Genomic DNA, 27,811 nt, shown 5'->3' with positions numbered 1-27,811 from the left:
AAGTTGAAAGATGTAATGCACAGGGGAGGATTAACTAAATGACAGGATTTCCAGGGACACATTTCAGTATTTAGGCTTGGGCCCTTGGAGACCAGTTTGCTCTTATAATAATCCGGCACTGGGTATATGGGCCTGTGGAAGGTCTGATGGGAATTAACCTTGGCTGGGCTCCTTTAGGCAGAGGGAGGGGCGCAGAAGGCCATTGGGGGTTGAGAATTGGGTAAATTCCAGTGGGGGAATAGACTGTATAAATCCCTTTGCAGATATTCTGAGTTCTAAGGTCAGGGACATATGTGATTGGGGTCAAGCACTGGAAGCTTAGGGCACATAGTTCAATCCTGGGATGAAAAGCAACAAATGTTTTGTAGGAAGTGTTGCCAGGGACGCCCCTGCCATGAAGCAGAAAAGTAGTAGTAGTTTTAGGAGCTAAAAATCCAAAATGCAGCTCTGCAAGGTGGCCTCAGGAGATACAGAGACAAGATGCAGGTGTTGCCGGAAGGTTCGGATGCAGGACATACAAAGATAAGATGCAGGGAGTTTTGCTAAATAGATTTAGTTGCAGTCAGTGTTGGACTGGCCCATTGGGAAACCAGGAAAACTCCTCTTGCTTCTGACCATTTGGCCTATTTCATGGTCATTATGAGAAGATAGCGAGGGGTCTCCATGAAGTGAAGTATTTACTCACCACATTTGGGAAGTGGCCCAGGTGCACCGCCCTAAACCCTCAGCATGGGGAGCGGACACTCAAATAAAGACAATCTTCCACCAAGTAGTAGAAATCAAGTAGAAAAGATTTATTGTGTCCTCTGCCTCACGTCTTTCATTTACACCAACACTTAATCACAGGCTTCATTCCCTATTTCTTTGTGGGAAAACAGGGGCTTAATAATGGGACAACTGAGTAAGTAGATAAAAGACATGGGGAATAAAGAGCTGAGTGAGGAGAGGGGGGGATTAATAATAGTTTGGGCCGGGGGTGGAACACTTAGTTCAGGAGGGGGAGACATGAAGGTGCCGGGAGTTCAGTCAGTGAGACCAGGGAGTCCGTTTAAGGGGTAACTCAAACTGAACTTCTCAAAACAAAGAACAGAAGGACAATGAATATAAAAAAGCAGCTTCTCAGTCCTTGGTCTGGTGACAGTTGAAGAGTCAGAATAGGAAACAACTAATAAAGAATTAATTACAAAGGGTCACACTAAATACTATGAGGTAAAGTCAATAACAAACAGCCTTTATTGATCCGCCCTAAAAGAATCACGTGACGCTTTACAACCCACCCACATCCTGACGTACAAGGCCACGCCTTTTTTCATTGACGCACATGGACACGGGCCTTCGACAACATCTCAGTTACGCCCCCCTCGGCCCCTCCTCCCATCCGTCCCGCCCCTTAGCTCCTATCACTTCGCGGATTGGCTAGCGTTGACGTCATGCTGTTCTTCCCCGGGTGACCTCATCGCAGCCGGCTCTCACCCGAACCTCCTGCAACCCCGAACGGTGACCCGGTGGCGAGGCCCGGAGCCCAGGCCCAGCAGAAGCGGGTGAGTAACTGAGCAGGAGGGAAGGGGCGCGTATCCTGCGCTTACGTGACGTCACTGAGCGCTATACTGTCATGTTGCGTCACGTGAGTCTCAGTGGGGGGCTGGGAGGCAGCAAAGTTGCTCCAGGGCGCTAATAAGTGTCATTAAGCGATTAATATAAAAACAAGAGTCTCTATTGCACATTAAGTCGCTCAATGGTGAGAGTAGTAGTTCTGCAACAACTTCCTACATTCAGGTATGAGCCAATCTCATATGCAACTTATTCCATCCCAATCCTCTCTGAGGTGGCAGCTCCCCCTCTTTTTCTCTACCTCATTCAGGATCAAGTCTTTTCTTTTTTAAATAAAGTTCCAGACACTCTCTGCAGTGCTAGATTGCAAGCTCTTGGGCCAGGGACGTGAATTCATTCCCTATAGAGATGTTGGGAGGTTTGCATTAGTCTGCTGACCTCTCATGTTTATATTTGGGGTTTTTGTGGGGGAAGTTGCTGGGAGTTAGCACTTTGTATTTGGAGCTGGGAGTTGTCACTGTGAGGGAACTGCGGTTTGTCGCTGGGAGTTGCGACTGTGAGGGAGCTGGGAGTTGTCAATGTGACGGAGCTGGGATTTGCGACTGTGAGGGAGCTGGGAGTTGTCAATGTGAGGGAGCTGGGAGTTGTCAATGTGAGGGAGCTGGGAGTTGTCAATGTGAGGGAGCTGGGAGTTGTCAATGTGAGGGAGCTGGGAGTTGTCAATGTGACCGAGCTGGGAGTTGCGACTGTGAGGGAGCTGGGAGTTGTCAATGTGAGGGAGCTGGGAGTTGCGACTGTGAGGGAGCTGGGAGTTGTCAATGTGAGGGAGTTGCGACTGTGAGGGAGCTGGGAGTTGTCAATGTGAGGGAGCTGGGAGTTGTCACTGTGAGGGAGCTGGGAGTTGTCGCTGTGAGGGAGGTGGGAGTTGTCGCTGTGAGGGAGCTGGGAGTTGCCACTGTGAGGGAGCTGGGAGTTGTCAATGTGAGGGAGCTGGGAGTTGCGACTGTGAGGGAGCTGGGAGTTGTCAATGTGAGGGAGTTGCGACTGTGAGGGAGCTGGGAGTTGTCAATGTGAGGGAGCTGGGAGTTGTCACTGTGAGGGAGCTGGGAGTTGTCAATGTGACCGAGCTGGGAGTTGCGACTGTGAGGGAGCTGGGAGTTGTCAATGTGACCGAGCTGGGAGTTGCGACTGTGAGGGAGCTGGGAGTTGTCAATGTGAGGGAGCTGGGAGTTGTCACTGTGAGGGAGCTGGGAGTTGTCGCTGTGAGGGAGCTGGGAGTTGTCAATGTGAGGGAGCTGGGAGTTGTCAATGTGAGGGAGCTGGGAGTTGCCACTGTGAGGGAGCTGGGAGTTGCCACTGTGAGGGAGCTGGGAGTTGCCACTGTGAGGGAGCTGAGAGTTGTCAATGTGAGGGAACTGGGAGTTGCGACTGTGAGGAAGCTGGGAGTTGTCATTGTGAGGGAGCTCTGAGTTGTCACTGTGAGGGAGCTGGGAGTTGTTGCTGGGAGTTGTCACTGTGAGGGAGCTGGGAGTTGTCACTGTGAGAGAGTTGTCAATGTGAGGGAGCTGGGAGTTGTCACTATGAGGGAGCTGGGAGTTGTCAATGTGAGGGAGCTGGGAGTTGCGACTATGAGGGAGCTAGGAGTTGTCACTGTGAGGGAGCTGGGAGTTGTTGCTGGGAGTTGCGACTGTGAGGGAGCTGGGAGTTGTCACTGTGAGGGAGCTGAGAGTTGTTGCTGGGAGTTGTCACTGTGAGGGAGCTGAGAGTTGTTGCTGGGAGTTGTCAATGTGAGGGAGCTGAGAGTTGTTGCTGGGAGTTGTCAATGTGAGGGAGCTGGGAGTTGTTGCTGGGAGTTGTCAATGTGAGGGAGCTGAGTTGTTGCTGGGAGTTGTCAATGTGAGGGAGCTGGGAGTTGCAACTGTGAGGGAGCTGGGAGTTGTCACTGTGAGGGAGCTGGGAGTTGTCACTGTGAGGGAGCTGGGAGTTGGGGCCTCTGGTTGGATTTATAATATCAGACATTATTCCCATCATAAGTCCCTTCTTTCTCCTTGGAATCAGTCAGACCTGATGGTGCAGATACTGACGTGTTTAGCCGAGGGCTTTGACCGACCCGACCCCCACGTATTTACTGTAAAGGGGAACTGCCCCTCCAAACACTGATATTTTAATAATGAAATTATTCTAAACAACTTCCCCCCATAGACATTACATATGTCTGTCACAATGAAGTTCTGTGCAAATGTAATTCCTGTTAAAGTCTCCGTGTGTAATACAATACGTTATTCCTAGCGACTTCTCCAATTGGCCTTTGTTTTTTCCATTGTTTTTGCTTTCTTTTTCTCACGCTTTCCAGTGGGGGTCACTGACCCCATCTAAAAACAAATGCTCTGTAAGGCTACAAATGTATTGTTATTGCTACTTTTTATTACTCCTCTTTCTATTCACACCCTCTCCTATTCATATTCCAGTCTCTTATTCAAATCAGTGCATGGTTGCTAGGGGAATTTGGACCCTAGTAACCGGATCTTCCTTTTCTCCTTAAACAATGTAGGGGCTCAGTTCTCCTCCAGGTCTGGAAATCTTCTTGGGTTACTGTTTCTGGAGTCACAACTTGCAGTGCACTGAATATAAACAATTTGCTTTTAAAGGGCTTGTTCCCCTTTAAGTTAACTTCCAGTATGTTCTAGAATGGCTAATTCTAAGCAGCGATTCTTTTTTATATAGTATAGTATATACAAATGCTCTGTAAGGCTATACGTGTATTTTTATTGCTACTTTTTATTACTCTTCATTTTATTCAGGCCTCTCCTATTCATATTCCAGTCTCTTATTCAAATCAGTGCATGGTTGCTAGGGGAATTTGGACCCTAGCAACCAGATGGCTCAAATTGCAAACTGCGAAATAAAAAGTTAAATAACTCAAAAACCACAAATAATAAAAAATGAAAACCAATTGCAAATTGTCTCAAAATATCACTCTCTACATCATACTAACAGTTAATGTAAAGGTGAACAACCCCTTTCTGTTTCTTACCTTTGCCAGGTGTCCCACATTTGTGGATTCTGCTCTACTGTGCATGTGTGAGTCTTAAAGGAAAACTAAAACCCCAGCCCTATGGGTTTTAACTTTTAATTGGGGTGGATCCAAGGATTCCTAATCTGAGATTTTTAGCAGGGAGTTCTAACCGAACTGCTTGTTTGGCAACGCCTTGTTGTTCAGGTATGGGATCTGTTATCCAGAATGGGGGTTTCCGGATAAGGGATCTTTATATTATTCGGATCACCATACCTTTAGGCTACTATAAACATGGAAGCATTAAGTAAACCCAGTAGAATTGTTTTGCCACCAGCACTGTGGCACATTGTTATCAATGTCGAATGTATATTGTAATAATTGCTGCACTTTGTCTGGAAGCCAAAGGGTTAACTGCAGTCAGGATCAGTATTATTGGCTAGTTCATGAGAGGGTTCTCCTATAATAAACAATTCTTCCTATAATATCCTTATAAACACTGCCTGGTGATGTCATCCATTGTCAGGAACTTGTGTATTAATATAAATCATGTAGTGCCAGAAGTCTCCTCGGAATTCCTTGACCTGCAGCCTTGTGCCTTTATATGGTCACAGAACCCCTCAGTGACGTCTAATATCCTTATCATTTACAGTAGGGGGTACATTATCCCTTATAATACATGAGTGATACTCAGAGTTCCCTGTATAACTCAGCCTGCAGCCTTGTGCCTTTATATGGTCACAGAACCCCTCAGTGACGTCTAATATCCTTATCATTTACAGTAGGGGGTACATTATCCCTTATAATACATGAGTGATACTCAGAGTTCCCTGTATAACTCAGCCTGCAGCCTTGTGCCTTTATATGGTCGCAGAACAACCCCTCAGTGACTTCTAATATCCTTATCATTTACAGTAGGGGGTACATTATCCCTTATAATACATGAGTGATACTCAGAGTTCCCTGTATAACTCAGCCTGCAGCCTTGTGCCTTTATATGGTCACAGAACAATCCCTCAGTGACTTCTAATATCCTTATCACTTACAGTAGGGGGTACATTATCCCTTATAATACATGAGTGATACTCAGAGTTCTCAGCCTGCAGCCTTGATATAATTAATCCTTATTGGAAACAAAACCAGACTATTGGGTTTATTTAATGTTTACATGATTTTCTAGTAGCCTTAAGGTATGAAGATCCAAATTACGGAAAGATCCATTATTGGGAAAACTCCAGACCCCGAGCGTTCTGGATAAGCGGTCCCATACCTGTCCTGACAATTAGCAGCTGCATTAGGACTGACTCTTCTATGAAGAAGCAGATGTTAGTTTTCTTTAATGCTCTTATTATACATCGTCAGCAATAACATCTGTCCCCGCCCCCGCGGAGCCTATAGTCAACCCTCATAGTATGAATAGACTGCAGCGTATTTTCATGAGTGGCCAAGTAACCTATTTATATATATATATATATATATATATATATATATATATTTGTTTCTTTGCCACCCCCTCAATATGAATACGCCTACTTCTTCTACATTGTTTCACAAGACAGAACCAGCAGTGCAGAAATACTGCTTGGACATTTGCAAGACACCCCTAAAACCACTGAAATGAGGAATAAACTGATATGGGGAAGTTGCTTAAGGGCAGAGGCACGTGCTCAGATTTGGGAAGATTAGTAGCTCGGCGACAAAACTCCTCTTCTTTAGGCGACTAATTTCTCCGAACTGCCTTCCCTCCGGCTAAAATGAAAATCGCCGACGGGGTGGCACTTGGAGCAAATCGTTTTTCGAAGTCACACGAAGTTGCTTCATGAAGGAGATTAGAAGAGGAGATTTGTTGCCAGATGACCCATTCCCCCCGAATTACAGCGTATGTTTCTGCTGTAAAAGGGCATTTTTTTGCATTAGACAATATTGTACTTTTTAGGTTTATGTTCCCTTTAAAGGGGGTTGTTCACGTTTAAATTAAGTGTTAGTATGACGTAGAGAGGGATATTCTGAGACAATTTGCAATTAGTTTTCATTTTTTATTATTTGTGGTTTTTGAGTTATTTAGCTTTTTATTCGTCATCATCCAGTTTGCCATTTCAGCCATCTGGTTGCTAGGGTCTGAGTTACCCTAGCAACCATGCACTGATTTGATTAAGAGACTGGAATAGGAGAGGCCTGAATAGAAAGAGGAGGAATAACAAGTAACAATAAAAATAGATTGTTGTAGCCTTACAGAGCATTTGTTTTTTTTAGATGGGGTCAGTGACCCCTATTTGAAAGCTGAAAAGAGTCAGAAGGTGAATACTTCAAAAACTATAAAATAAATAATGAAGACAAATTGAAAAGTTGCTGAGAAGTTGCCATTTTACAACATACTAAAGGTTAATATCAATGTGAACCACCCCTTTAATGGTGCAAATGAAAAAGATTTTATCCACATCCAGTGAGAAATGAAGTCGCCCCCCGGCATGGAAGTGGTTAATGTACAGAACTGGGTGACATCAGTTTTTTGTGAGCACAGCTGCAGCTCCGGGCGGGGGAATCGAACCCGTAACTGGGGCACAACAGCTGATGTCATGGTGTTGCTATGTGACATGTGAAGGAGGGGGGAGAAGCCCTTTCCCATGATTCATTGGGGGGTTCATGCAGGGGAGCCTCGAAATATAAAGAGCTCAAAAGAAATCCGAAAGGAGCGGAGGAGAAGGAAACACTGTGGGTTTAGGCTCAGTATAAGAATGTGACTAATGTAAATTGTATCACATGATATAGTGTCTCTCACTCACCCCCGGCAACATGATAATTGTGACATCGACTGAGTTTGGCTGCTTTATATCTCTATACTGTATCTATAGGGCTCATTTATTCACTACTCACTATGTTATTAGTATTCCTTGTATTGGATTTGATGGTGTTTGCGCATAGTCTGTACAGAGAGACCCCATAAAACTATGGCAGCATAGGTATTCCCTGTACTAAGCACAATTCAGCAGGAACAGTCCCCTAAGTTTGCTCATAGTCTGTACAGAGAGATCCCATAAAACTATGGCAGCATAGGTATTCCCTGTACTAAGCACAATTCAGCAGGAACAGTCCCCTAAGTTTGCTCATAGTCTGTACAGAGAGATCCCATAAAACTATGGCAGCATAGGTATTCCCTGTACTAAGCACAATTCAGCAGGAACAGTCCCTAAGTTTACTCATAGTCTGTACAGAGAGATCCCATAAAACTATGGTACATAGGTATTCCCCTGTACTAAGCACAATTCAGCAGGAACAGTCCATAAGTTTACTCATAGTCTGTACAGAGAGATCCCATAAAACTATGGCAGCATAGGTATTCCCTGTACTAAGCACAATTCAGCAGGAACAGTCCCTAAGTTTACTCATAGTCTGTACAGAGAGATCCCATAAAACTATGGCAGCATAGGTATTCCCTGTACTAAGCACAATTCAGCAGGAACAGCCCCTAAGTTTACTCATAGTCTGTACAGAGAGATCCCATAAAACTATGGCAGCATAGGTATTCCCTGTACTAAGCACAATTCAGCAGGAACAGTCCCTAAGTTTGCTCATAGTCTGTACAGAGAGATCCCATAAAACTATGGCAGCATAGGTATCCCCTGTACTAAACACAATTCAGCAGGAACAGTCCATACGTTTGCTCATAGTCTGTACAGAGAGACCCCATAAAACTATGGCAGTATAGGTATCCCATGTACTAAGCACAATTCAGCAGGAACAGTCCTGACAAACTCAATAAAATTGGGGACAAACTCAATAAAATCGATTGAAAACTCGAATTGTGCGTTTTTTTCTGAATCGTAAGATTTTTTTGGGCTTCTTCCCAAAAAGCCTGAATTTTTGGGATGTAGACTAAAAAAGTCAGAAATAGTAGGATTTTCGGGCTAATTCCAGAAACTTCCAAAAAAACCAGGGATCTCTACCATTGACTTCTATACAACCTCGGCAGGTCTGAGATGCCGGATTTTCAGATGCTGACTTTTTGCAGCCTCAGACTTTACTCTATTTAGGCCTCTCCTATTCATATTCCAGACTCTTGTTCAATTCAGTGCATGGTTGCTAGGGGAATTTGGACCCTAGCAACCAGATGGCTGAAAGTGCAAACTGGAGAGCTGCTGAATAAAAAGCCAAATAACTGAAAAGCCACAAATTTAAAAAAATAAAGACCAATTGCAAATTGGCTCAGAATATCCCTCTCTACATCCTACCAAAAGTTAATTTAAAGGTGAACCACCGCTTTAATCTTTCACCTATGGGATGGTATATAGTCAGTGGGTAGGAAATGCAGTGGGTGGGTGGGCAGATGAGTGGGGTCAGGAAATCCTGGATGAGGATCATGTGGGAATGAACGGACACGGATTGGGCTCCTCCTGGAGGGAATTCTCAGAGCTGGATCAGGAGTGTTGCTGGAGGCCCCGGGATGAGTCAGAGAAGGAGTCTCTGTAGCTTTAACTCTCTCCCATCCATAAGCAGATTTAAAGGGGAACTTAAATCATATACTTATTGTCTTAGCGCACTGAAGCCTGTATTTTAGTCCGCTGGGCAAGATATATATGTAATGTATAAATCTATCTAGAAAAAAATTATTTGACTAGGGGAAGGGTAAATCATACCCCCAATTATGTTTACAAGGATTAGCCCAGCTATGTGGGGGTGCTACTTGCTACTAGGAAGCTTGGCAGCTTCTTGGGAAACAAATTTATTCCATACCCTCAGTGAGGCGGTGGGTTTTGGGGTACCAGCCCTGCTTCCCATTGCACCCAGATTGTACCCCCATAATTAAAAGAGGCTACAGGCAGCATTGGGCGCGGGTGCAACTAGGCCTGGCCCACTTGTGCTGCACCGAGACATTTCCATGGTTTCTATGCAGCAGCTTGTTGCTAGGGACAGCCACTATAGAATCCCCTGCTAGATATCATTCACCGTACAGGTTTGGGATCCGTTATCCGCAAACTTGTTCTCCAGAAAGCTCCTAATTACAGAAAGGCCGTCTCCCATAGGCTCAATCTTATCCAAATTAGGCATACACCAAATCCACTATTTGGGATTCGGCCAAATCCTTGGTGAAAGATTCGGCTGAATACCGAACCGAATCCGAATTTGCATATGCAAGGAAAGTAAAAAGTGGAAAAATTCTTCTTTTGTAACGAAAAGTCACGTCATTTCCCTACCTGCCCCTAATTTACATATGCTAATTAGGATTCAGTTCGGCCAGGCACAAGGATTCGGCCAAATCCCGAACTGAATCCTGGATTCATTGCTTCCCTAATCCAAATAATCAAAATTTTTAAAAATGATTTCCTTTTTTCCCAACTAAGACATTAGTCCTTATTGGAGACAAAACCAGCCTATTGGGTTTATTTAATGTTTACATGATTTTCTAGTAGACTACGGAAAGTTCCGTTATCCAGAAAGCCCCAGTTCCTGAGCATTCTGGATAACAGATCCCATACGTGTATAAACCCAGTGGGATTGATTGACCTGGAATTCCTCATATTTTATCCTCATATTTTATAACAGGGACTACATTATTTATTGATTCAGTGCTTATGAGAATACAGTATGGGATCCGTTATCCAGAAAGCTCTGAATTACAGAAAGGCCGTCTCCCATAGTCTCCATTTTATCCAAATAAATTTTTTTTAACGGATTTCCTTTTTCTGTGTAATAATAAAACAGTCGCTTGTACTTGATCCCAACTAAGATATAATTAATCCTTATTGGAGGCAAAACCAGCCTATTGGGTTTATTTAATGTTTATATGATTTTCTAGTAGAATTAAGGTATGAAGATCCAAATTACAGAAAGATCTGTTATCCGGAAATCCCTGGGTCCTAAGCATTCTGGATAAGAGGTCCCATACCTGTATATTTTTTATGGATTCCAGCTCCGGATGTTTCTGGATTTAGCCACATGGATCCATGTTTGTTATGAAAACAGTGTGACATCATTCATAACTCTCCCTAACATGTGACTTATGGAGGCAGATAGCAAATTAAAGGGGAAGTTGCCTCTAGAATCCTGTTTGGTTGTCTGTGTATTGATATTAATTTGGGGTAAAATTATTGTAAGCAGCAGCTGTTTAATATAGCCATGCTCCAAGCAGGCAGCAGTGTATTTCTTGTATTGTGGCTTTATTTATATTTGTTATTACAGGTATGGGATCCAGTATCTGGAAACCCGTTATCCAGAATGCTCTGATTTACAGAAAGGCTGTCTCCCATAGACTCCATTATAATGAAATAATCTGAATTTTTAAAAATTATTTCCTTTTTCTGTGTAATAATAAAACTGTAGCTTGTACTTGATCCCAACTAAGATATAATTAATCCTTATTGGAAGCAAAACCAGCCTATTGGGTTTATTTAATGTTTACATGATTTTCTAGTAGACTTAAGGTATGAAGATCCAAATTACAGAAAGATCCGTTATCCGGAAACCCCCAGGTCCCGAGCTTTATGGATAACAGGTCCCATAGCTGTATTCTATTTTCAGTATTGTGTATAATATATGACCGAGCAGGACTCCAGCAGAGGAAGTGTCAATGGGAAGGGGCTCAGTCTATTATATTGTATGAGACTCGGTTGCTATTGAATGAGAGCGGCTGTTCATTGTACAGTCATGAGCTCACTGCTTGTTCTTATCTCAGGGATAAACCGACTGGAGCAGTTTATTACAAGGCCAAAGAGCGAATGACTTCATCCTCTCTGCATGTGCATTAAAGGAGAACTAAAGCCTAACTAAAGAAGTAGGTAGAAATGTTGTACATGATGTTTTGTGCTTCTGTACCAGCCCAAGGCAACCACAGCCCTTTAGCAGTAAAGATCTGTGTCTCCAAAGATGCCCCAGTAGCTCCCCATCTTCTTTTCTGCTGATTCACTGCACATGCTCTGTGCTGCTGTCACTTACTGAGCTTAGGGAGCCACTCACAATATACAGTACACATAGAATAGAAATGTCACAATATAAGGCTGATTAGTAATTAATACACATAATTACTACATGGCAGCACAGAAACCAGTGCAATTAGCATCAGAATTGAATAATCAGCAAACCTGTAGCATCAGCTTATATTACAGCCAGGGAAGCTCATTTTCTGCTGGATAATTAGTGACGAGCCCTAAGCTTAGCTTCTCAACAGCCAATCAGAGCCCACTGAGCATGTGAGTGTCACAGACACTTTCCAAGATGGTGACCCCCTGTGACAAGTTTGAAGTCCTGGATCATTGCTGCTATTGACAAGCTCAAACTTTAGCCTCGTGCAATAAGTTCACTATATAAAATGTGGCATTTTTAGCCACATTCATTTTTAGGGTTTAGTTCACCTTTAAAGGGGCAGTAAAACTTCTCTCTCTGTGGTGCTGCTGGGAGTGTTAGATGAATATATTGTTGGGCTCCAGGCAAAGGTTGCAGCAGTGGCACTGCCCATATAGTTTTGTTCACCCGTCTGCCAGTCTACGGGACCCCCTAACGGCACTAACCAGCGGGCACAAGGGGGTCCCCATTGAAGAATCTTATTTGATTGAAATTGGGAGACGGTCTTCTCGGATAACGGGTTTCCAGATAATGGATCCCATACTTGTATAAGGTCTCTTAGGCACAGCCCTCTTTACCCCTTCTATTAGTTGGTTTTTGTTGAGCCTTCTGATTGGTTGATCTGATTTTAGCATTGAGACTCATTATAGAGCAGTGACATCACCCAGAGTGAAAGGTTATGAGATGACATCAGCGAGTGTTATTATATAGGAGTGTTATTATATAGGAGTGTTATTATATAGGAGTGTTATTATATAGGAGTGTTATTATATAGGAGTGTTATTATATAGGAGTGTTATTATATAGGAGTGTTATTATATAGGAGTGTTATTATATAGGAGTGTTATTATATAGGAGTGTTATTATATAGGAGTGTTATTATATAGGAGTGTTATTATAGGACATACGGACGGTACCAATATATCTCTTAATCAGTCGTGGAGATAAATACATGTGATCAAAGAGGAACCGCTCTTTTTTATTTGTCCTGTAAACTTGTTTTGTAACCTGTGAATGGTAACACTGCTGTTACACGGCTGCAATTCTTGTGTTACTTTATATTAAATGTCAGCAAGTATTTAAATATAAAGTTTATACTGGAGGTACAAAGCTATGGAAAATGTATTTAACATTTCAGTATTTCCTATTCTGAAAATGTTGGCAGTCCTGCTTTATGGCAGCTGAGATTCTAGCTATCTGTATAACAGAACATTCTGTCCCAGTGGCTGCACAGATCCTATCTGATCCCCATTGTAAGCAGCAGTCCTGTCCTGCTTTATGGCAGCTGAGATTCTAGCTATCTGTATAACAGAACATTCTGTCCCAGTGGCTGCACAGATCCTATCTGATCCCCATTGTAAGCAGCAGTCCTGTCCTGCTTTATGGCAGCTGAGATTCTAGCTATCTGTATAACAGAACATTCTGTCCCAGTGGCTGCACAGATCCTATCTGATCCCCATTGTAAGCAGCAGTCCTGTCCTGCTTTATGGCAGCTGAGATTCTAGCTATCTGTATAACAGAACATTCTGTCCCAGTGGCTGCACAGATCCTATCTGATCCCCATTGTAAGCAGCAGTCCTGTCCTGCTTTATGGCAGCTGAGATTCTAGCTATCTGTATAACAGAACATTCTGTCCCAGTGGCTGCACAGATCCTATCTGATCCCCATTGTAAGCAGCAGTCCTGTCCTGCTTTATGGCAGCTGAGATTCTAGCTATCTGTATAACAGAACATTCTGTCCCAGTGGCTGCACAGATCCTATCTGATCCCCATTGGAAGCAGCAGTCCTGTCCTGCTTTATGGCAGCTGAGATTCTACCTATCTGTATAACGGTGGCAGAAATATTAGAAGAAAAAAAAGTGAGAATGTTCATTTAGGAAAAGGAAACGAGAGGTTTGAGCTTTACATAATAAACAGCGCGAGGTTTAATGTATCACCATTTATAGATCACAATGTCACGCAGTTAATATTAAACTGTTTCATGACGACTTGTACATTAAAGTCTGTTGCAATTGGTGCCCTTTAACTGCCCAATAAACACATAACGTGGACAGAGAGAGAAACTTTCCTCGGCACCTTGTAACTTCTCTCTATTGTGCCCCTGAATAATCATTTGTTTGGCCTTTACAAGAGATCACAGATTAGATTCCAATTCCCTCTTGAACATAAAAACTGCTAATTCCACCAGGAGTTTCCATTGTCTTTTATTTACAATCCGGCCCATTTATTATAAGTGTATGGGATTTATAAACAGGCTGGAACCTTTCTAATTAGAATTAAAGGGCATGTAAACCCAAAAAATGAACGTTTGCCTAATGAAAGAAAATATCATTATGAACTAGGGATGCACTGAATCCAGGAATCGGTTCGGGATTTAGGATTCGGTTGAATCCTTCTGCCCAAACCAAAGCCTTATTTGCATATGCAAATTAGGGGCGGGCGGGAATTCCTGTGACTTTTTGTTACAAAACATGGAAGAAAAAAAGGTTTTCCATTTACCACCCCTAATTTGCATATGCATATTGGGATTCGGATTTGGTTCAGTATTCGGCCGAATCTTTTGCGATTCAGGGGTTCGACCCAATCCAAAATAGTGGATTCGGTGCATCCCTAGTTTTAATGTAACCGCAGCTAAATCCCCCTCCCTCTTTCTGCACTGCTGGTTCTAATTGTTGAAACAATGTAGCACAAGTCAGGCTTGCAGGCATCTTTATAGGTCTGGCATAAGTCTGAACTACCCGGGCAGAGAAGAAATATGGGACAGGCAGGTCCTGCTGTATTTATCAGGGTGTAACTACAGAGGAAGCAGACCCTGTGGTTGCAGGGGGGGGGGCTGGAGGAATAGGGGCCCCATGAGGCCCAAATAAAGGTTAAATTCAACATATCTTAGTAAAAAAAGGACAAACCTCTGGATATTATTGGGGCCCTAATATTGATTTGCTGTGGGGCCCTGAATTATCTAGTTACACTACTTAGGGGCGTTTTGAGGCTCCTTACCTTTCTGATGCCCTCCCCTCTGGCGCATACCATTTTCAGTAGGGATGTACCGAATCCAGGATTCGGTTCGGGATTCGGTCATGATTCGGCCTTTTTCAGCAGGATTTGGATTCAGCTGTATCCTTCTGCCCAGCCGAACCAAATCCAAATTCCTAATCCAAATCCTTCTGCCCATCTGAACCGAATTCCTAATCCGAATCCTTCTGCCCAGCCGAACCAGATCCGAATTCTGAATCCAAATCCTTCTGTCCAGTTAAACAAAATCCGAGTTCCTAATCCGAATCCTACTGCCCAGCCAAACCGAGTCCGAATTCCTAATCCAATTCCTTCTGCCCAGCCGAACCGAATCGGATTCTGTTCAGTATTGGCCGAATCTTTCGAGAGGATTCGGGGTTTCGGCCGAAAACAAAATAGTGGATTTGGTGCATCCCTAATTTTCAGTGCCAGAGCAGGGGCCACATCACTAGTGCAGGGAGCTCTAGTTATCTTTCTGCATTAGCAGATTTAAAAGTCAGCTCCCAAAGTTTCCAGGAGCAACTTGATTTGCCGGATCAACTCACCTCACTGGAAAATACACTTACCCAGGGTTTTATTGTACTCTGTGTCTAATATATACAGGTATGAGATCCGTTCTCTTGAAAGACCCAAATTATGGACATCTCCATAGACTCCATATTTTAAAAACAAATTTCTTTTTCTCTGTAATACAGGTATGGGATCTGTTATTCAGAAAACCCCAGGTCCCGAGCTTCCTGGATAACCGGTCCTATACCTGTAATAAAACAGTCGCTTGTACTTGATCCCAACTAAGATATAATTAATCCTTATTGGAAGCAAAACCAGCCTATTGGCTTTATTTCATGTTTATATGATTTTCTAGTAGACTTAAGGTATGAAAATCTGAATTATGGAAAGATCTGTTGCCCGGACACCCCCAGTTTTCAAGCATTCTGGATAACAGGTCATGTACCTGTATTAGGTTATGGGAATTATTCAGTTTTCTGTGTAATAATAAAACAGTCTCTTGTACTTGATCCCAACTAAGATATAATTAATCCTTATTGGAGGCAGAACCAGCCTATTGGGTTGATGTTTAAATCTTTTTTTTTTTTTAGTAGTAAGTATGGCCATCCAAATTACTGAAAGACCCTTTATCCGGACAACCCCAGGTCCCCAGCATTCTGGCTAACAAAGGGTTAATGGTTATGCCTGTGGGGATGAGAGCAGAATGAATTCCCGGGCAGCTGTGAGGATGGGAATGAGATGTGTGTAACAGGGTTACTCTAGGGGGAAAGGGCACCTGCCTAAAATAGCACCTACATATTAGTATACTCCCCGGAGGAGGGAGGAACTGCTATATAAATCCCTCAGCTGCCTCACTGGGTCCCTCCCGATTTAGTAACCCCCCTCCCATGAGCTGTGTGATTGGTTGCTAGACAAAGGCACCCTAGTAACTGATTATATAATAAAAGAAAATGTAATTTGAAGCAACTTCTCAATATCCATCAATTCCTCATTCTCTGCACTGCTGCCTCTGACTCCTGATACAACTTCCCAATATCCATTCATTCCTCATTCTCATTGGGTTTATAGTTCTGTGTAACTGTCATTGTGTCTGTCCCTTTCTCTTCTCTGCACTGCTGCTTCTGACTCCTGATACAACTTCGCCTGATATAATCCATTCATTCCTCATTCTCACTGGGTTTATAGTTCTGTGTAACTGTCATTGTGTCTGTCCCTTTCTCTCTCTGCACTGCTGCCTCTGACTCCTGATACAACTTCCCAATATCCATTCATTCCTCATTCTCACTGGGTTTATAGTTCTGTGTAACTGTCATTGTGTCTGTCCCTTTCTCTGCACTGCTGCTTCTGACTCCTGATACAACTTCCAATATCCATTCATTCCTCATTCTCACTGGGGTTTTATAGTTCTGTGTAAACTGTCATTTGTGTTGTTCCCTTTCTCTTCTCTGCATGCTGCTTCTTGAACTCCGTGATACAACTTCGCCAATATCCCATTCATTCCTCATTCTCACTGGGTTTTAGTTCTGGTAACTGTCATTGTGTCTGTCCCTTTCTCTGGCACTGCTGCCGTCTGACTCTACGGTACTTTTCCAAGTTATCATTTTTCTGTCTCATCTTGGTTTATATGTTTCTCTGTCAATCGTGCTGCCTCTGATCTTTCCTATTCGCCCAAATATCTTCGTCATTTGTGTCCTCGCTTCGTCGACTTTGGGTTTTAGTAGTTTCGTGTAACTGTCTGTGTGTTGTCCTTTCCTTCTCTGCAGCTGCTTAGCTTCTGACTGCTGATACAGACTTCATATATGTCATTCATTCCATCATAACTGTCACTATATCTTTCTGAATGGGTTCTTTATAGTTCGTGTCATTGTGTCTGTCCTTTGCTCTGCACTGCGTGCTTCTGACTCCTGAATAACAACTTCTCCAATATCCCATTCGCATTGTCTTCTCATTCTCACTGGGCTGGTTTTGTAGTAGTTCTGTGTAACTGATCATGTGTCTGTCCCTTGCTCTGTCTCGGGCAGCTGACTGCCTGATGTATCTCCAATATCCATTCATTCCTCATTCTCACTGGGTTGTATTAGTTCTGAACGTGTTCAGTTGTGTCTGTCCCTTTCTCTGCACTGCTGCCTCTGACTCCTGATACAACTTCCCAATATCCATTCATTCCTCATTCTCACTGGGAATGTCACCCTTGGTTCTGACACTTGAAACAATGTAGGAGTCCTTCTCCCCCAGGTCTGTTGTTATGGGAGAACCAGCGGTGCATAGAATATAAACAGCCAGACTGATGCTGCTTTCAAAAAGGAGTGGTTCGCCTTTTATTTTTAGTGTATCAGAGAATGGCTAATTCTAAGCAACTTTTCAATTGGTCTTCAATTTTTCTTCTGTATAGTTTTTGAATTATACCATTTGCCTTTTTTGAGCTTTTTTTTTTATGCTCTTTTGAGCTTTCAAATGGGGGTCACTGACCCCATCTAAAAGACAAGTGCTCTGTAAGGCTACAAATGTATTGTTATTGTTACTTTTTATTGCTCCTCTTTCTATTCAGGCCTCTCCTATTCATATTCCAGTCTCTTATGTGACTACATAAGGGAGAGAGAGGGAAGGACCTGGGTTAATGGATATAATAATGATATAATAATGGATATAATAATGATATAATAATGATATAATAATGGATATAATAATGATATAATAATGATATAATAATGGATATAAATGTGCATGAGTCACACGCTGTGCTCTGTGGTTTATCTCTTCTGTAACTGCCGCTCTCATATCATCACTTAACAGAAGACAAATTGGCTTATGGTAGTCGAGGGCCGGCCACAGACACTCAGAATGAAAGTGGTTACGCCACACGCAGGTCCCAATTCAGTCATCATGGAAATTTTTTAGAAATTTTTGAAGAGCAGAGCCAACGGGGATCCGGACGTGTCTAGCGAATGACAAGGACAATCTGTTCACTATAGATGTTTCCCGTGCCGGAATGTAACATTAAAGGAGTTGTTAAAATTGTTCACCTTTAAATTAACTGTTGGTATGATGTAGAGAGTGATATTCGGAGACCATTTGCAATTGGTCTTCATTTTTTATTATTTTTTACTTTTGAGTTATTTAGCTTTTTATTCAGCAGCTTGTAATGTCAGCAACCTGGTTGCTAGAGACCAAATTCCCCTAGCAACCATGCACTGATTTGAATAAGAGACTGGAATAGGAGAGGCCTGAATATAAATATGAGTAATAGAAAGTATTAATAAGAGATCAATTGTAGCCTTACAGAGCCTTTGTTTTGGGATGGGGTCGGTGACCCCCATTGGAAAGCTGGAAAGAGTCAGAAGCAGGCAAATCATCTATAAAAAAAATAATGAAGACCAATTAAAAATTTGCTTAAAAGTGGCCATTCTATAACTAACTTAAACCCCTTTAAAAGTGGCCCTGCTCAGGGGCCACACTTACAACTTCTATAATAATAATGAAATGTTCAATTTATTTGGCTTTTCTACCACCCTGGGCTCCATAAGCTTCAGTGTTTCAGTTTCCCAGAATGCGCCTTCCCAAAATATCCCCAGGGACACCTGTGCCTGCCAGCGAGACTTGTTACGTAGTAGCTGAGCCTGAAATAAGATAATGCCCTTCAAATTCAGCTCCTGCCTCACTTCTAGATGCTTCCGAGGAGGAGGAGGAAGAGGAGGAAGGCACAAGCAACTGAGACTTTTAAGAGGAATCCGAAACTATTGTTGTAAAGTTTATTATTCTGTATCTATTTGACTTGGATGAGAATTGTGATGTGTCTGTGACATTGGTTCTGTTGGGCCACAAATTCATTTTTTCTGGCAAACATCACATAAAATGAATCTCTTCGTTAAAAGGGTTGTTCACCTTTAAATTAACTGTTAGTATGATGTACAGAGGAATATTCTGAGACAATTTGTAATTGGTTTTCATTTTTAATTATTTGTGTTTTTTGAGTTATTTACGTTTTTATTCAGCAGTTCTCCAGTTTACAATTTCAGCAACCTGGTTACTAGGGTCCAAATTATTCAAATCAGTGCATGGTTGCTAGGGTAATTTGGACCCTAGCAACCAGGTTGCTGAAATTGTAAACTGGAGAACTGCTGAATAAAAACGTAAATAACTCCAATAGCAGTACATCATACTGACAGTTCATTTGAAAGTGAGCAATATTAAGGATAGCAGGGGTGGCTTTTTATTTTTGGCACCCACGGCATGGTTATAAAGCAGCCGCTTTTGAATGTCAATTTCTCTATTGCCAATAAAATTGACCCCATGGGGCGCCCCCCTCGCTGTTCTTGTCCTTTGACCTCATTCCCAGTTCAGGTCCTTGAACGTTTCCTTCTCATCCTCAAGGAAGTAGAGAAAAGACACATTATACAAAGAAACTGGTAACATTGTATGAGCCTCGGCTTGTGATTTGTACAGTCAGGAGTCTGTATGTGCCTCTTTGTACTTGCGTTAGAGTCCTGCATGTGCCTCTTGGTACCTGCGTTAGAGTCCTGCATGTGCCTCTTGGTACCTGCGTTAGAGTCCTGCATGTGCCTCTTGGTACCTGCGATAGAGTCCTGCATGTGCCTCTTGGTACCTGCGTTAGAGTCCTGTATGTGCCTCTTGGTACCTGCGTTAGAGTCCTGCATGTGCCTCTTGGTACCTGAGTTAGAGTCCTGGATGTGCTTCTTTGTACCTGCGTTGGAGTCCTGTATGCGCCTCTTTGTACCTGCTTTAGAGTCCTGTATGTGCCTCTTTGTACCTGTGTTAGAGTCCTGCATTTGCCTCTTTGTACCTGCGTTAGAGTCCTGCATTTGCCTCTTTGTACCTGCGTTAGAGTCCTGCATTTGCCTCGTAATACCTGCTTTAGAGTCCTGCATGTGCCTCTTTGTACCTTGTGTTAGAGTCCTGCATTTGCCTCTTTGTACCTGCGTTAGAGTCCTGTATGTGCCTCTTTGTACCTGCGTTAGAGTCCTGCATATGCCTCTTTGTATCTGTGTTAGAGTCCTGCACATGTCCTTTTTTTGAAACCCGGAATTTCAGCCGCATGTTCCCGCTACCTGACCTGCAATAGGTTAACTGACCTTTCGATCCGGGGGACACGTGAAACCGGAAGTGACATCACTCCGGCACTGACTTTTTTTTTAACATTTTTTTTTTTTTAAAAAAACTGGAAGAACCACAAGGGAGGGGGATCAAGCCGCACCTTTGTTGGGCACCCAGCCGGGTTACCCATGGACTGCCAGCACAGCCAACGAATTGGGGACTTTTTGCCCGAAACATGACAACTTTGCGGTTATTCCGCAGGTACCCAACCCAATGCAGGACTCTAACCCGTGTTTCCTATAAGATCTTCTACAGGTCAGCGGCTGCCTGGGGTTGCTGGGAGTTGTAGTCTGGCTTTTACTCCCGTTTTCCTGCATTGTGCAGTTCTGATGTGTTTTTCTTCAGTTCTTGGAGCTGCCGGGGGGGGGGGGTTAATCACTTGCTTTGGTGTGTGGTGCTGCGAGAGTTAACGTGGGGTGTAGAACTATCTGCTCTGTGACTAAATCCAATAGGGATGAGCTCATTCCCATTCTGCTTTCTCCTTTTTATCTCCTTGTAATTCCTGCCCCCCCCCCAACCATCTCCTTATTGGCCTGTCCTCCTTCTTCTTCACCTTCACTTTGTATTTTTCTGATGTTTTTTTTCCTTTCCCCTCCCGTCCAGTAAAAGAGAAACATTGCTGAACTCCCCCATGTGCTCTGTCCCCCCCATTTGCAGGCTCAGCTGAAGGAGGAGGAAGAGGCTGAACTGGGGAGCGAAGGTGAAGGAATGATGTAATTCGTATACAACGTCGCAGCAGCTTTTGTTTGCACTTCTCAAACTGCCCTTTCAAACTGCCTCCCCAACAAAAGGAGCAAAGAAGCTCTCCGGCCGCTCACTCTCCGGAGTCCCACTGTGGCCCCTGCGGGGGTTCTTTTAGCCGACTCTTATCCGCACGATGCACCTGGGGAGCACAATGAGCCGGACAGAACCATAACCGACCCCCACTCTGCTCCTCCCCCAGCCCTTCATCAGGGCAGAGGTGCTGTGATGGCCTCCGAAAGTCCCCAGTGCCGGATACTGACTGCCGAAAAGCTGGTCACTTGGATGGAAGGGGGGACGGAGAAGGTGCTTCTCATTGACAGTCGCCCCTTTGTGGAGTTCAACACCGCTCATATCCTCGAGGCCGTCAACATCAATTGCTCCAAACTGATGAAGAGGAGGCTGCAGCAGGACAAGGTCCAGATTGTGGAACTGATCCAGCACTCGGCCAAACACACGGTGAGAATCGGTGCTGCACCAGGGTCACCGCAGTCCATTGGTCGCCGACTGTAGGATCTGAAACATTAGGCTGATTAGAATGCGCAGGGTCGTGTCTCCGAAATCTCCCCCCTGGGATTATGGGAAATGGGAAGAGATTTGGTTTTTAGATGTGGATAAATAACTTGTTGAATATATCATTATAATCAGTTACTAATGTTTCATAGGCTACATTGAAACCTGCACATCATAAAAAAAGTATCTCTGCAAAATATTAGCATAAGAGTAATAAATGAAGTTCCCTGAGATGTATAACTTGCAGCCTTGTGTCTTTATATGGTCACAAAACAACCCCTCAGTGACTTCTAATATCCTTATCATTTACAGTAGGGGTACATTATCCCTTATAATACATGAGTGATACTCAGAGTTCCCTGTATAACTCAGCCTGCAGCCTTGTGCCTTTATATGGTCACAGAACAACCCCTCAGTGACTTCTAATATCCTTATCATTTACAGTAGGGGGTACATTATCCCTTATAATACATGAGTGATACTCACAGTTCCCTGTATAACTCAGCCTGCAGCCTTGTGCCTTTATATGGTCACAGAACAACCCCTCAGTGACTTCCAATATCCTTATCATTTACAGTAGGGGGTACATTGTCCCTTATAATACATGAAGCCTTCTGCCTTTATATGGTCCCCCTCAGTGACACTTGTCCTTCTATTTTCTATCACTTGCCTTGGTGCCTACAAATTTAGTTGTTTATTTCATTTGAAACAAGTACAGTATTAGTTTTATTTCCCCTTTAAACCTCCGGTCTGGAGAGGAATGTGCTGCTATCGGTGGGGATAAAAGTGAGTGTAAGTTTAATGGCTAAGTCCATGTAGAGGAGAAGCCAGACCGAGGCAAGAGATGGGAGGGAATAACTCGAGGCTGATTCTAAATGAAAGTGAAAGTTCTGTATCATAAAGTGACAAAACGAGGAAACTCTGAGAATAGCCGAGATCTCTAATGTTCACTTATAGTCTTTAGTATTGGTGGCAGCAGCCATGTTTATTCTCCTTACTCTGTGTCTCCCCCTGCAGGTGGAACTGGATTGCCAGGCTCAGCAGGTGGTTGTATATGATCAGAGTTCAGTGGACGTCTCTACTTTGCCTGCCGAGTGCTTCCTCTCTGTGCTGCTTGGGAAACTGGACAAACTCTTCCACAATGTGCAACTTCTCTCAGGTACTGCAGGGGCATGGAGTCTGTGACTGGAGCAGTGGGTGGGACTAGAACACTGATGGCAGCTTACAGGAGGAGGGGCATGGAGTCTGTGACTGGAGCAGTGGGTGGGACTAGAACACTGATGGCAGCTTACAGGAGGAGGGGCATGGAGTCTGTGACTGGAGCAGTGGGTGGGACTAGAACACTGATGGCAGCTTACAGGAGGAGGGGCATGGAGTCTGTGACTGGAGCAGTGGGTGGGACTAGAACACTGATGGCAGCTTACAGGAGGAGGGGCATGGAGTCTGTGACTGGAGCAGTGGGTGGGACTAGAACACTGATGGCGGCTTACTGGAGGAGGGGCATGGAGTCTGTGACTCAAGCAGTGGGTGGGACAAGAACTCTCGGGCAGCTTACAGGAGGAGGGGCAGGTAGGCTGTGACTTGAGCGGTGGGTGGGACTAGAACACTGATGGCGGCTTACTGGAGGAGGGGCATGGAGTCTGTGACTCAAGCAGTTGGTGGGACAAAAACTCTCTGATGGCAGCTTACATAAGAAGGAGCAGCTAATTACACTTTACTCACTTTCTAGGCGGCTTCTCTGAATTCTCCGCATGTTTCCCTGGGTTGTGTGAAGGCAAAGCTTCTATGGTTCCCACTTGCATCTCCCAGCCCTGCCTGCCTGTGTCCAGCGTGGGCCCCACTCGCATTCTCCCTCACCTGTACCTCGGCTGCCAGAGGGACGTACTGAACAAGGTGAGACCTTCCACCCACATTCCGTCTCATTGTGGTCACTGCTCACAGTTTGACTTGATCTCGGATTCAGAAGGTGGGTTTGTTTTTTTTTTTGTGTCGTAGATTTTCCCAGTCATTTATCTTTCTTTCAGGAGCTGATGCAGCAAAATGAAATTGGGTACGTACTGAACGCCAGCAACACTTGCCCCAAACCAGACTTCATCTCAGACTCCCACTTTCTGCGGGTACCTGTGAACGACAGCTTCTGCGAGAAGATCCTGCCGTGGTTGGACAAATCTGTGGATTTCATAGGTGGGTCACAATATATCAGCTCTGATCATCTTTTCCTTGGTATGTTGGACCATAGAACAGGCATGTATTGACCAGACAATGTGAGAGCTGTAGTTCTAATGACAACCTGAGTCTCTTAATTATCGTAAATTATACGTTTAAACCTCATTGCTTATTACTCCTCTTGGTTATCTCCAATCAGAGAAAGCCAAGGCTTCAAATAACCGTGTCCTAGTGCACTGCTTAGCTGGAATCTCCCGATCTGCAACCATCGCTATTGCCTATATCATGAAGAGGATGGACATGTCCCTGGATGAGGCTTATAGGTAATCACTGTGCACTTTTCCTTGGTTATAAAGCAGGACAGGACTGCAGCTTCCAATGGGGATCAGATAGGATCTGTGCAGCCACTGGGACAGAATGTTCTGTTATACAGATAGCTAGAATCTCAGCTGCCATAAAGCAGGACAGGACTGCTGCTTACAATGGGGATCAGATAGGATCTGTGCAGCCACTGGGACAGAATGTTCTATTATACAGATAGCTAGAATCTCAGCTGCCATAAAGCAGGACAGGACTGCTGCTTCCAATGGGGATCAGATAGGATCTGTGCAGCCACTGGGACAGAATGTTCTGTTATACAGATAGCTAGAATCTCAGCTGCCATAAAGCAGGACAGGACTGCTGCTTACAATGGGGATCAGATAGGATCTGTGCAGCCACTGGGACAGAATGCTCTGTTATACAGATAGCTAGAATCTCAGCTGCCATAAAGCAGGACAGGACTGCTGCTTCCAATGGGGATCAGATAGGATCTGTGCAGCCACTGGGACAGAATGTTCTGTTATACAGATAGCTAGAATCTCAGCTGCCATAAAGCAGGACAGGACTGCTGCTTACAATGGGGATCAGATAGGATCTGTGCAGCCACTGGGACAGAATGTTCTATTATACAGATAGCTAGAATCTCAGCTGCCATAAAGCAGGACAGGACTGCTGCTTCCAATGGGGATCAGATAGGATCTGTGCAGCCACTGGGACAGAATGTTCTGTTATACAGATAGCTAGAATCTCAGCTGCCATAAAGCAGGACAGGACTGCTGCTTACAATGGGGATCAGATAGGATCTGTGCAGCCACTGGGACAGAATGCTCTGTTATACAGATAGCTAGAATCTCAGCTGCCATAAAGCAGGACAGGACTGCTGCTTCCAATGGGGATCAGATAGGATCTGTGCAGCCACTGGGACAGAATGTTCTGTTATACAGATAGCTAGAATCTCAGCTGCCATAAAGCAGGACAGGACTGCTGCTTACAATGGGGATCAGATAGGATCTGTGCAGCCACTGGGACAGAATGTTCTGTTATACAGATAGCTAGAATCTCAGCTGCCATAAAGCAGGACAGGACTGCTGCTTACAATGGGGATCAGATAGGATCTGTGCAGCCACTGGGACAGAATGTTCTGTTATACAGATAGCTAGAATCTCAGCTGCCATAAAGCAGGACAGGACTGCTGCTTACAATGGGGATCAGATAGGATCTGTGCAGCCACTGGGACAGAATGCTCTGTTATACAGATAGCTAGAATCTCAGCTGCCATAAAGCAGGACAGGACTGCTGCTTACAATGGGGATCAGATAGGATCTGTGCAGCCACTGGGACAGAATGTTCTATTATACAGATAGCTAGAATCTCAGCTGCCATAAAGCAGGACAGGACTGCTGCTTCCAATGGGGATCAGATAGGATCTGTGCAGCCACTGGGACAGAATGTTCTGTTATACAGATAGCTAGAATCTCAGCTGCCATAAAGCAGGACAGGACTGCTGCTTACAATGGGGATCAGATAGGATCTGTGCAGCCACTGGGACAGAATGCTCTGTTATACAGATAGCTAGAATCTCAGCTGCCATAAAGCAGGACAGGACTGCTGCTTCCAATGGGGATCAGATAGGATCTGTGCAGCCACTGGGACAGAATGTTCTGTTATACAGATAGCTAGAATCTCAGCTGCCATAAAGCAGGACAGGACTGCTGCTTACAATGGGGATCAGATAGGATCTGTGCAGCCACTGGGACAGAATGTTCTGTTATACAGATAGCTAGAATCTCAGCTGCCATAAAGCAGGACAGGACTGCTGCTTACAATGGGGATCAGATAGGATCTGTGCAGCCACTGGGACAGAATGTTCTGTTATACAGATAGCTAGAATCTCAGCTGCCATAAAGCAGGACAGGACTGCTGCTTACAATGGGGATCAGATAGGATCTGTGCAGCCACTGGGACAGAATGCTCTGTTATACAGATAGCTAGAATCTCAGCTGCCATAAAGCAGGACAGGACTGCTGCTTACAATGGGGATCAGATAGGATCTGTGCAGCCACTGGGACAGAATGTTCTGTTATACAGATAGCTAGAATCTCAGCCAGGACTGCTGCTTCTACTGGGGATCAGTAAAATCAAGGCCAGATTCTTCTAGCTTTAATACCCCGTGATTTCTGCCCATGTTTGGCTCAGACCTTTGTCCATCATTTATGGTTTTTGTGTGTGAATAAAGAGATTTCATTGGAATGGTGTTTTTTTCCCTACTTTTCCCAGAAAGCACAAGTGCAGAATCCATGTATCACTTTTGGCCGTTAGCCCCAAAAGATCCTTGCACATTTGCACAGTCTGTAATGGTAAAAAAGTAGCAACATTTCTAAAAACCCAAGACTTTGTGGGGCTCAGAAACCCTTGTACGTCTTTTGAGCGGGTCTTCTAAATCCTCACAGCATCTCCTGTGGTTTTTTTTTCTCCAGGTTTGTGAAGGAGAAGAGACCGACCATCTCTCCGAATTTCAACTTTCTAGGGCAGCTTCTAGATTTTGAGAAGAAAATTAAGGCTCAGACGGGGCAAGTCGTGCCACCCTGTAAATTGAAACTGCAGCTGGAGCTCAGCACCAACGAGCAAGTCGGCTCCATCGAGACCCACCAACCCCCAAGCCCGCTGCATAGTTGTCCTACCTCAGCAGAGCTGCATCCCGAGCCCTCCATAGTACAGCCGTCTGAATCTGTAGAGGAGACCCTACTTCTGCAAGGCCTCGACGGACTTCATGTGTCTCCCGCAGAGAAGCTTGGGGACAGCAATAAAATCAAGCGCTCGTTCTCTCTGGATATCAAGTCGGTGCCCTTTTGCAGTATAACCAGCGCAACGTCTCTTTCCGCCAGTTCGGAGGACATTACGGAGTTCTATAAACCTCCCGCTACCCTGGAGGGCGGTGCCAAGATGTGCCAGTTCTCGCCGGTTGAGGAGGTTTCGGAGCAGACGCCGGAGCCAAGTCCCGACAAAGAGAAATCGGCAGTAGTCCTAGATAAACCCATTGGTACCCGGCAAACAGAGGCCACTCTCAGGCAACAACAGCACATGGGACGGGCCAGCGTTCTATCCCAGAGGTCAGTAGCCACCCCACTGTTCCGCAGCGGAAGTATGGAGGACAACCGAAAAAATAACTTCTTGTTTGGACTGTCCAGCAGCCAGCAGCACCTGACCCGATCTGGCTTGGGCCTCAAAGACTGGCACTCGGACATCTTAACAACACAGACCACCTCACTAACTGGCAGCTGGTACTTCACTTCTGATGGCCCCTCCCACTTCTATTCTGGCTCCGCCCTTTACGGTGGCGGAACATTCACTGCTTACAGCTGTGGGCAACTCCCTGCAGAAAGCTCCTGTGCGGTGCACAGGAGACAGAAACCCTCTGCACGTGGGGACTCCCGGCGCAGTTGGCACGAGGAAAGCCCCTTTGAGAAGCAGTTTAAGCGCCGCAGCTGTCAGATGGAGTTTGGGGAAGGGCTGGCGGACAGCATATCTCGAGAAGAACTTGGGAAAGTAGGCAGCCAGTCGAACTTCTCTGGAAGCATGGAGATCATCGAGGTGTCCTGAGACTTGCTGCGGTTTTGGAAGGGGAGGGTAGCGGGGAGTCAGCAAGCTGAGCTTCTGTTCTCGGTTTTTATTTTTCTTCTTTTCCCTGTTAATCTGAATCCGTCATCCTTACAGTAATGTGCTGGGGGAATACTTTCTTAAAGCTTAAGCAAACCTTTAAAACAAGTGAATGTAAAAATGATGAGAGTGCTATGCCAAGAACTTTTGTCATTTACAT

The 27,811-nt window shown here is 44.4% G+C and overlaps 1 protein-coding gene across 3 annotated transcripts; it reads left to right on the top strand.

Moving 5' to 3' along the window:
- Nucleotides 1-1,373: 1,373 nt before the first annotated feature.
- dusp16.S (dual specificity phosphatase 16 S homeolog) lies at nt 1,374-27,811 on the top strand. Of its 3 annotated transcripts, XM_018254807.2 has the most exons (8): nt 1,374-1,541; nt 11,235-11,333; nt 20,911-21,453; nt 22,525-22,666; nt 23,237-23,400; nt 23,532-23,691; nt 23,873-23,996; nt 26,472-27,811. In XM_018254807.2, the coding sequence occupies exons 3-8, from the start codon at nt 21,223-21,225 to the stop codon at nt 27,592-27,594; spliced, it is 1,944 nt and encodes a 647-aa protein (XP_018110296.1). In that variant the 5' UTR covers nt 1,374-1,541; nt 11,235-11,333; nt 20,911-21,222; the 3' UTR covers nt 27,595-27,811. The 3 variants fall into 3 exon arrangements, with proteins under 3 accessions (XP_018110296.1, XP_018110295.1, XP_018110297.1); XM_018254806.2 differs by lacking the exon at nt 11,235-11,333; XM_018254808.2 differs by lacking the exons at nt 1,374-1,541; nt 11,235-11,333 and adding an exon at nt 1,580-1,776.

This window comes from Xenopus laevis, chromosome 3S (assembly GCF_017654675.1).
Source record: "Xenopus laevis strain J_2021 chromosome 3S, Xenopus_laevis_v10.1, whole genome shotgun sequence".
Classification (NCBI taxonomy): domain Eukaryota; kingdom Metazoa; phylum Chordata; class Amphibia; order Anura; family Pipidae; genus Xenopus; species Xenopus laevis.
The sequence above is the reverse complement of the archived record's forward strand: the minus strand, read 5'-3'. Positions and strand labels throughout refer to the sequence as shown.

Coding starts and splice junctions, on each gene's coding strand:
- dusp16.S (XM_018254806.2), top strand. CDS start 21,223: ATGGCCTCCGAAAGTCCCCAGTGCCGGATACTGACTGCCGAAAAGCTG. Junction 21,454..22,524: donor AGCACTCGGCCAAACACACG/GTGAGAATCGGT, acceptor CTCCCCCTGCAG/GTGGAACTGGATTGCCAGGC. Junction 23,997..26,471: donor TCCCTGGATGAGGCTTATAG/GTAATCACTGTG, acceptor TTTTTTCTCCAG/GTTTGTGAAGGAGAAGAGAC.